The sequence below is a fragment of the Galleria mellonella genome, unplaced genomic scaffold (assembly GCF_026898425.1).
Source record: "Galleria mellonella isolate WM207_F2 unplaced genomic scaffold, CSIRO_AGI_GalMel_v1 utg65, whole genome shotgun sequence".
Taxonomy (NCBI): domain Eukaryota; kingdom Metazoa; phylum Arthropoda; class Insecta; order Lepidoptera; family Pyralidae; genus Galleria; species Galleria mellonella.
This window is the reverse complement of record NW_026442138.1, coordinates 6,629,371-6,640,590: the sequence shown is the minus strand read 5'-3', so window position 1 is coordinate 6,640,590 and position 11,220 is coordinate 6,629,371. Positions and strand designations below refer to the sequence as shown.

Genomic DNA, 11,220 nt, shown 5'->3' with positions numbered 1-11,220 from the left:
CTGTAAGGATATCCTTTCAGATAAAAAAAGTTTTCCAAATTTGCTTATAGTTGTCGGGGTTATACAAAAACAAACATAAAAAAATATAACCGAATTGAGAACACCTTCTGAAGTCGATTGAAAAGAACGGTATTTACTGCACTGTGTATTTCTAGTTTTTGTCGTGATTTCTTGAAACAACTGTGCTTTCGAGTATGTTTAATGTAAGTTCCATGTATGTTTGGTGTGAAGGTATAACGCGATAGTCCTCAGAATGACTATATTTTTTATATCTATAGTTCTGGTCGTGTGATAAACAATGGTTACTATTTTCCATAAGATTAGTAAACAAGCAAACTCGTTAGTTTGTTTACTATTTTATGTATCATAAAAAATGTAGATCTATTTGAATTGGAGCATTTTTGTTTCTGTCTATACTAATGAGTGACTGATATAACAGATATGTATGCGGGGGGGAAAGGGATTGTTAGTAATGGAGACTGAGAATCCCATTGCTAGCAATATACTCAACCAGGTCGACCTCCTCGCGGTTCTCCCTTGAAACCATCATGGTTAATTCCTAATGAATTTATCATGATGGGCTAACTGGCCTGTTTTTATTCTCATCTATCACCCTTTACTGGTGCTCCGCCAGCGTATCCCGTTAACGCAGGCGGGGTTACCATACCATTTTCACCCATCAAAAAAAAAACAGATATGTATGCATATATGTATGTGTGTATAAAAATGTAGCTCCAATTATTTATGCCATAAAAAATTTATTAATATTTAACGTCAATTTTATACCCCTTTATTCATAAAATCTAAAATCACACTTTTTTATCATTTTCATTCAAATTGAGAATTTAGCATCAAAAAAAGAGACAAACCAGTTCCTGTTTATGAGATGCTTCACGTTTTTGTAAATAAGGGGATTATTTTATATTTTTTTTTCTTTTTACTATTTTAACAACGATTTGTTTACGTAGTTATTTTACCTTTACCTTCATTCCAATTTTTAATGTATGGCAGATACGTGACGAGACGCGATGTGTCGCGATAAATGTTAAAAGATAACCTAAAATATTTCTGTATTAATGGACTATTTACCTATTATTTGTACAGTTAATTACGTCAAACAGTGCTCGACACTTGTAACATTGAAGTCGATTATTATGTATTTGGATATAAACAGATTACAAAATGGACACTTTACTATTTATAACTACGAAGTAAATAACTACGATGTTATAATATCGGGAAGACGTCAATTTCGATAGAGAAAATATTTATTACTTTATGAACGGCACAGAGGTACAGTTATTCTAATAAAAATGATTTTTTTTAATGGATGACAATGGAATAGTAACCCCGTCCGCACTAACGGTATACGCTGGCGAGGGACTAATGTGGGATGATAGGTGATGATGAAATAGGCTTGGATTTCAGCACGATAATTTCCAGGGGGACCACGTGTAGGTCGACCTAGAGACTCAGGGCCCCATCACTAGTAATATACTCATTACTAGTGATGGGACCCTCAGTCTATTACTAACAATCCCTTCCCTACAGAAACTCGATGTTAACCTTGATCAAATTAGTAGACATGAGACCTATAGAGAGACATGGTTTTTAATTTAAAAAGCAGGAATCATCAAAGTCATACTCATAAGTGGTGAATACGTCATATGTAGGTACTATATTTTTTTAAGTGTATAATAAATACAAACGTATCGAGTATAAGAGATAACATAGGGCCTACCATGAAATGTTTTCCGAAATTTCGGAGCCAAAGGAAACAGAAATTTGATGTTAAAATTACATAAGACATGCCGTTTGGATATATCATGGGCGAAACAGTATACTCTGTTATGTTCATGGTACTGCTCATGTCTATAGGCGACGGTTACCACTTTCCATCAGGTGGGCCGTCAGCTTGTTTTCCATTCTAAGTCGTATAAAAAAAAATATTAAAAATGTATAAATGTTGTTCCTTTGGACTTTTATGATAGGATGTATGCCGAAAGAAATGTTAAACTCCATTTATTGGTCCGATTTTGGTATAAACAAAAACACGAAATTGAGTCCGAAATTTCGGAATTTCATTTCATGGTAGACCCGCAGTTCATTGATTATTTGATTTAAATTATTTTGTTTAATTCCACTACCATTAGTATGTATGTGACTGCGAACACTCAAAGACATACACACGTACTAACGGTAGCGGAACTAAACAAAATAATTCTAATCAAATCACCAATGATATGGACTTCTGCAAGATGACATCTACTTCAGTAAAATATAATACAGTTTTCTTTTTTGACTTTGGTTAAAAATATAAACCCCTGTTAAAAGATAATACATAATAGTAGAAAGGTAGTAAAGATTTTGTATTTTTTTTTATTATGCTGCATGGACCGATAAATGAACTGTGTAAATTTAGCCACGTAAAGTATTATAATATACAACTACGTAACAAAATGCATATTTTCACGAACTTCCTTTGTAAAAAGGTATATTCTTTTACATATAATTTTAATTTTTTCATAACGCTTTGTTTTCGATTTGAGGAAAATATTTAAAATGCATTTTTATCATAAAAATTATTTTTATAATCTCCATAACTATCTGATAAAGAACAATATCGCAATAAATAAAATTTCAATATCGTAACCTAAATACTTTCAGCTTAAGATCTAAAAATAATTTGGCACAGTCTCATAGACAGACTAACTGACAGATTATCAATACCATCTTCTAAAAAATTTTAGCACAATTAGTAAGTAAATATTCTTTTATTATGCGATATGCTTATAGTTAAGATATAATCAGTTTGTGTTTTTTACTGGACACCTACTGCAGTTTATAACAAGTATATTGACATTACTACATTTATCTATATTATAGAATTATAGATATGATCATATATACGATGGTTTCCAGAGGGGGCCCGTGGAGGTCGACCTGACGGTATATTACTCGCAATGAAATTGAAAAAATTGCAAAATATTGGTAGTTCGCATTACAAACAACCCCCCCCCCCCCCCCCCCCCCCACCGCACCCCTGTGTAAGTATGAGGTACGTTTTGCTTTGCATAAAACGACTTCAATTGTGCACTCACGCTTCGATGAACCACGTAATGTTTCATGGGCACATTCCATTGTTAATTTAAGATTTTGTTCCACAAAAAACACTGACTTCAATCATAGTAAAACCAATTGTTGTGATTTATAAACTATACTCCTAAACCGACTTAGATAAAATTTATATGGAGCCAATATGAAAGTAAAAAATGTTATTAAAATCCGTTTATAAAAAAATGCAACCGACTTGAAAACCTTCTTCTTTTTTGAACTCGTTTAAAAATGTTTGAGTTAGTCGTTCCAATGTACATTGCTTCCAATATACACTGTTAGGTCGATCTCCACTTAATTAAAATACAGATCTTTGAGAATCTGTAGCTTCTTAATAAAACACAAAACAAAAAATTGAACTTCCAGTGTACAGACATTGTCCACGTCTAGTAGTTACGCCATTTTCCTAAAGAGGGCGCTACGCTTGCTTTTATAAAGTATTCGGATTTTTGCCTGTTGTAACTCTACACATGTGATCATAAACAGCGCTAGAAACGCCACAGATCTGCTAATTGAATAGTGATCAGACTTACTAGTTTTCCTTGCAGAATTATAGATGGCGGTAGTATATACGAATATTCATAATTATACACAAGTAAGAATTATTTAGGTATATTGTAATAAAAAATTTCAGGACTTTTTTAATACTTAGGAGTATATCTATATATACTCCTATGTAACTCCATAAACTAAAAACACGTCTACTCAGCCAAAAAACTATTTAAAAAATCTACATTCATTGTTACTGTACATTGGTATGATGTAAGGATTCTAACAATATCTCATACATTAAAATCTGTTTAGGTATTTAGAAGTTATAGTTGAATAAAGAAACTTACATACATAAACCCTGAAAACATTATATTCGTACATACAGTTTTGGGCAATCGTTTAAATATATGTATCAAATAAGTATATGCTAATTACTTTATAGTTATATATTTTTTAAATCTATATTTTTATTTTTACTAATTGTTAAGTATAAGATCTTTAAAATCGAAATTAAAATCTTCAAAATAATTTTTTTATACCACTGAGGTGGCAAATAAGCATACGGCCTACCTGATAGTGATTACCGTTCTGGAAGCTTTAACTTAAAAACTGGTGTATATGTTATCTTGATACACCATCTGTTAAAGGTTTATTGCCTTTAGTTTTCCTCCTTATGAAATCCATGCGTACGAAGTAGCGGCCAAAAAGTTTGTAAAAAAATAATATGGCAACTATTTACAAAAATGTTTCTTTTTTTTACAGCTTCTACAGATGCTGAAATTCTACGCCAACTTCGAGATCAGTGATGAAACTGGTGATCCTATGACAGATCGTGATATGACACTATTGCATTATTCAAGAATAACATCCTTACAGGTTTGTTTTTAAATACTATTGACAGTAAGATGAAATATATAGATGTGAAATATTACACACACACACACACACACACATATATATATATATATATATATATATATATATATATATACGTCAGTATTCTAAGACTATGACGATATATATCTATTAGCGGGTAGCTGAAATTACTACGAAATACCGCACTTTGCAATCTATTAATTTGTTTGAGGAGGTATCTTAGAGGTTTAGTGAAACATGTGTCGCAAAACGTGCGTGAACAATATGATAGTCGGTGATCGATGAATAATATAGAAAGCAGTAGAACTTCTGATAATAATAATAACTTAAATAAATCAATCTTCGAGGCAATCGTATACATACTAATGGTAGTAGAATGAAACAAAATAATTCTAATCAGATATAAGATTACCAGTAATAAGCTATAGGCCACCAAACATATTGAACTTTTGTGTTTTTTCTCTCGTATTAGTTTCGAAATTGCCCGACTAGTTACGGCCTCGATAGGAGTCCTCATTCATGGCTTTTTATTTTTAGAGGCTTTAATTATGAACTGTTTAGACAATAAGGGCTTCTAGGGAGGTACTAAACAGGCAAATGCCATAAGCGGCAAAACGAATATAATGAATAGCAGATTTATAACATTTTTAGGTTTTCTTAAAATTGCCCAGGACTCTGCTACGACACCCATAGATTCATGTTTTATATTATAAAATGAAAATAACAGTTATATAATTATGATGTCAAGAGTGCCTTTGACCCTGTCTAGGTCATATCTCGACTTAATGGGTAAAATTTGTTACATGTTTTATAACTTAATTTCCAACTGTAACAAATTTATTTTTATTCATAAAAACATGGAAACACAACAACATTTGTCGGGCAAGCTAGTAATTAAAACTTTGTATCTTGAGTATGTATGAGAATATTAAAAATATCTACCTATGTTTTTTGATAGTATTCAGACGTGATGATACCTATGTATCACGCATTCAAAGTGTTGTTTAATTATAATCTTATTGTAATAGATTACTAAGCAGAACATGAATCAAGTCGTAATGATAGACTATTTGTATCGTCATCTAGAAGACGGAATTGATTTCAATTTGTCACGGTTAGTACAGACTGGTGGTTTGTATGTATACAATTATGTAGGTGGATTTCCAATCCTAACATTTCGTGTACCATATATTTTTATATAATACTATATTGAATACTAGCTTTTATATATAGACTTCCTCTTGTTTCATTTTTATGATACAGTACTAAAATTGGTTTATTAAATATTATCTTTATACACGAATTTTAAGTATATACATTTAAATCAAAACCGTAGCAACCTTATATGACAGAAATATTGATAGTTTTGAACTTCCCATATTTTTTTTGATGGGTGAAAATGGAATGGTAACCCCGCCTGCGCTAACGGAATACCCTGGCGGAGCACCAGTGAAGGATGATAGATGAGAATGAAAACAGGCCAGTTAGCCTATCATGATGAATTCATCAGGAATTAACCATGATAGTTTCCAGGGAGAACCGCGAGTCGACCTGGTTGGATATATTGTTAGCAATGGGATTCTCAGTCTCCATTATTAACAATCCCTTTCCCCCAACCTCCCATATTGACTATTCACCTGTCAAATATGAGAGATTTCATTACTTTTTATTTTTAGATCCTTATTTTTTTGGTGAAAAAGTAGTTTAGAATTATGGATTACAGCATTTCTTCAGTACATATTACATTACAAACACACTTAATAATACAATTATATTATTTCTGATCAAAGTCATTGTTCATTCACGTCGATTTAATATTTAAGACTTAAAACCGTGATAAATATACAGACAGACGTGCTCTTTAATTTAAGATAAAACTAGACGTGTGTGATCCAAATGTTTCTCGTATTTTTGTTGTAGTAACTGCGCAATTTTTGATAAAGAATTACAATTGCAAAACTCTATCTAAATATGTGATCAAACTGTAGAATTTTAAATTATTTGTGATAATTTTTATTCAGTGGTATATAAATAGTAACAGATATAAGCTGATTCTAAACCTTATAATATACTCTATTGTTCTATATAACATATACTGTACTCGTATAATTATGTTAAAGTAAATGCTGTGAATACCTTTAATAGGCATGTGCATTAATATTGTATTATATTCAATGTTTGTTATATGTGTTATAATGCAATATGCTGTTGTTGTTCCTTTAAATAAATAAATAATAATAAATATATTAATTTACACTTCATTGTACTAATTACAAAATGATTAAATACAGTCAATAATTAAAGGGAAGTGATCTGAAAAGCGACCTTATCGTAAAGCAATCTCTTCTAAGCAACCTTTATTAATTATTTATATTAATATTATTAATTTCTGTTTAATTGTTAATGAATATCTCACAATATGGCTAAATTGATCTGATTTCACCGATGATAGGTGAAGATTTACGTATTCTCCCTCACAGATACCCTGCCAGCGTAAACCAAATAACGCAAACTATTCTATGTGTGGATAGCTGAATTATTGAAAATTAATTAAACTTTGCAGAAAGCGGCATTCGCCAAGTTCCCCGATTTGCGCTCGTTTGCCCTCGCAAATGTTGCCAGTGTGGACACTAGGGAATCCTTGCAGAAACACTTTGGAAATTTAAGGTATTTATACATATTTTTATTAATTTTGTTTGAAACTTTCCAATGTGAAAACCAATTTAAAAAATACTTGAATGCACGCATGCGATTGGAAAAAAAAAATAACAAATTAGTAGTATCCCATGGGCATAATAGCGTATTCTGTAATGGCGATGGTGTTATTTCATAACGTGGGTCGTTAGCTTATTTGCCTTAAAATCCTTCCATAATGTAACTAGAAATACACTTGGTACGAATGTTAGAATTCCGAGTTCGAATCGACAGATCATATGGGATAATTATTATATAAAGAAGAAGGATTTGATTTTCTTGTGTGTAATATAAACTCAAAAAATAAATAACCAATTTTAATAATTCTTTCATATATGAAAAACTGCATCATCGGCGAGTGACGTGAGCCGTACTCATTTAATATAATATTTGTAATGGTTTCAGTGATAAGGCACTACGTGCTATTGCGACCTACCTGAACTTGGTACCAGCTGAAGGCAAAGAAGATGAAGCACCATGGCACCGGCTCGACAAAGGTTTCCTTCGGGAGCTATTAGTGAGTTGCTTGAATTATAATATTACTAGTTTTTACTTGCAACTTCATCCGCGTAATCGGAATATGTTGACTGAATGGTTATTTGACAAGGAAATAACAAACAAACTCACTTTTTCATTTGTATTATTAGGAAGGATTGCATTTTTTTTAGATATATAATATATTTATACTAATCATTTGGTTAAGTACTCGTAGTTGAACATATTCTTTATAAAACATTTATTAATTAATGAAAAAATAATAATAAATCCTACTAATATTATTCAAACATCTTTGAACAAATGTGAACGCTGGAATGATGTTCGTATGTTTGTTACTCAGTTACACCTAAACAGCTGAATTTTGAATGAAATTTGGTACACGAGTAAGCTATATCCTGACGTAACACATATTTTACATTATATATCTACTTATTTACGCGGGCAAAGATGTGAGGAACAGCTAATATATAAATAAATAATATATTAATAAATAGATCTTATAAATTCTTCTAAACTTAGCCAATGAATTGAATTGTAAATTCACAGTCATTAAGAAGGCCAAGGACTACTTTTTATCACGATCTGTTAATGTACTCGTATACCGGTCACGCGGGCGAAAACGCGAGCAAAAACTAATCAATTGATAATTTAAAATTTTGTTTCACAACAAGAAACTAGCTTCAATCTTGATAAAAATGCCTTGGGACCAACATGGTAGTAAACCTTATATTTATTGTAAAATGGAACACCAAAATCAGATCAGAATGTGTGAAGATATTTATTTCAATTAGGCGTTGACACACCTGTTTAGGTACTATGTACTCGCATTCTAAATTTAAAATATATGCCGTAACATACAAAAGATATAGCCATAATTAGAACGTCCTTCTTTTAAAATTGGTTCATTGATTTAGCACAATTTTTAAAACTTCCACTCTGCATGTAAAATCAGATTTTATGCCTTAAAATTTTGCACAGCTTGCGTCATTTACGGTGTATATTACAGCAAATTTTATTGATGCAATTAAATTTTCTTTTAGATTTCCCGCCACGAGCGGCGGATATCTCAATTAGAAGAGTTGAACTCTATGCCACTGTATCCGACTGAAGACGTTATATGGGATGAGAATGTGGTGCCAACAGAAATATACAGTGGAGAGAACTGCCTTGCTCTCCCTAAACTGAATCTACAGTTTCTCACTCTGCACGATTATCTTTTGAGGAATTTCAATCTTTTCAGACTGGAAAGTACATGTAAGTATCTATTTATCTTTACGCTGAGTTTCTTACAGGGTAGACAGAGCGAGCCGAGTGCCAGAGACCTCTAACCTTACATGCATCTCTTGTTTCCTATTTCATCTTGAACTTTTAACTCGTCTTGAGTATTCACCCCTCTTTCGGTAACCCTTGACTCCTTCCTCAGATCACGGTCTTTCGGATCGTAATAGAAAATAAATAAATTTCACTGGGCATATCATACATGCCGTGTGGTCCCGGTATAGAATGGCCCACCCCTTTATAAGAGACAACTATGGGAGCACAATGGTCGAGGTATGGGCAGCAGCATCCCTTTAAAACATCATCAAAACCTAATCGTAATTGCCAACACACTTGTCAAACGTGGAAACTACTGACAAGACCCTCTGTACAAGTCACAACCGTTGATATGATCAAGACGAAAAAACCATACAACCTCATCTACAATCTGTTTCAATAGAACATAATGAAAATGTAAACAAATCGATATTGACCCGACTATAAGCAAGTCTGCTAAGCTTCAAAAATAGTACAATTCAAGAATTCATTAATTAATTGCTTAATGAGAGAACAGTAATAGATAAGTAGATAAATTATTAGTTAAAAACAACAAAAGTCACGTTCTCTAAAATTATTGTTGGTTTAAATGGAACAAAGCTGTATGAAATAGGCGTGAAACTATAATGTCTGATCGTTAAAGCGGAGTTAAATTACAGGTTAGTTAAAGGTCGGTATGGTAAGGAAATATAGCAATAAAATTACTGGTAGGGAGTCACAGCATCATTTACATTATTACTAAAAGGAATAAAATGTATGATACTATGGTACACTGTATATAGATTGCGTATATTATATAGATTGCGTAAAATGGCAAGTCCCCTCAAAATACAAAGAAAAGAATAAAAAATATGTGAGTAAATATATTTAAAAGGTTTTAACTAAGGAGTATAATACTCCTCTGGCCGGAACGCCACTGAAGACATACGTCTTTAATGCTTTATTTGTGTTTGTAAGAAAACCCTCCCAAACAAAATAGTGCATTACGTTTATATATCATAGACGCCCTGCGTCATCTTTTACGGCCGGTGATCGGTTGTCCCTCGAACTGGAGACCGGTAGACAGCAGAGGTCGCGAGTTCGGGGGCCGACGTAGTACCTTCTTAATGCTTCTCAAATATTGCGTCAAAACGGCGTCCACCATGTACCCTCTTGTATAGGCATTCACCCGTATCCAATAGCGAGGACGGGATGCCTTAAATACTGTACCGCAAACCATATAAAAAAAAATCACGTTTATATATGGTCACACACATAGAAGTAAAAAAGTACCGTATTAATATAGACAGTCTATAACACACTATGATGGGGGGAATGGGATTGTTAGTAATGGAGACTCCCATTGCTAGCAGTATACCCAACCAGGTCGACCTCCTCGCGGTTCTCCCTGGAAACTATCATGGTTAATTCCTGATGAATTCAACATGATGGGCTAACTGGCCTGTTTTCATTCTCATCAATCACCCTTCATTGGTGCTCCGCCAGCGTATCCCGTTAGCGCAGGCGGGGACACCATACCATTTTCACCCATCAAAAAAAAAAAACACACTATGATGTCCATGTTTACTCTTCAGGTCTATAGACGATGGTTGCCGCGTACCATCAGGTGGATGGTCATCCCATTTCATAATCATTATCATATCAGCCTTTAACTGTCGACTACTGAACATAAGCCTCCTTGAGGGGTTTTGCCAATAGTTGCCACGTTTGGCAGGCGGATTGGCATCCACAGTTAGGCTTTGAAGATGTTTTTAGAGGGATCCTGCTGCTCGCCCTCTTAGTTGCCTCTTATGATACTCACGGAAAAGGAAGAGGTGGCCTATTCTATGCCGGGACCATACAGCTTATCATTTGCCATTTGCAATTGCATAAAAAATATTTTTTAATCAGATTCAGTTCGGATTATGTATGACTAAGCAAATCTTTTTCATCAGCATTGTTATAAGGAACTGTTTAAACCTGACTCACTTCCGTATCTCACTTCTCGTCATCTGATTGTATAATTACGCATATAGTTTTTAGAATTCATTATTAATGTATCTCATTTTTTTTTAATATCACTAATGAAATGACTAATTGAATCTCATTTTATTATTCATAATAATTTAAGAAGAAATTCCTTTTTATAAGCCAATTTCAATTTGTACAATTCAGTGTAGGGTCGTCACTACAATAGTCTCTTTCAATTAAAAAAACAGGAGTCGTCACTAGAATAATCCCTTTTAATTAAAA

General features: G+C 32.9%; 1 protein-coding gene across 1 annotated transcript in view; it reads left to right on the top strand.

The window, feature by feature from the left end:
* LOC113519711 (RNA helicase aquarius) overlaps positions 1-11,220 on the top strand; it is a 91,232-nt gene that overhangs the window by 39,192 nt on the left and 40,820 nt on the right. The window contains exons 7-10 of the mRNA XM_026904888.3: positions 4,369-4,482; positions 7,046-7,149; positions 7,582-7,693; positions 8,715-8,928. Of these exons, the coding sequence (XP_026760689.2) occupies positions 4,369-4,482; positions 7,046-7,149; positions 7,582-7,693; positions 8,715-8,928 (544 nt within the window). The remainder of the gene's footprint in view (positions 1-4,368; positions 4,483-7,045; positions 7,150-7,581; positions 7,694-8,714; positions 8,929-11,220) is intronic.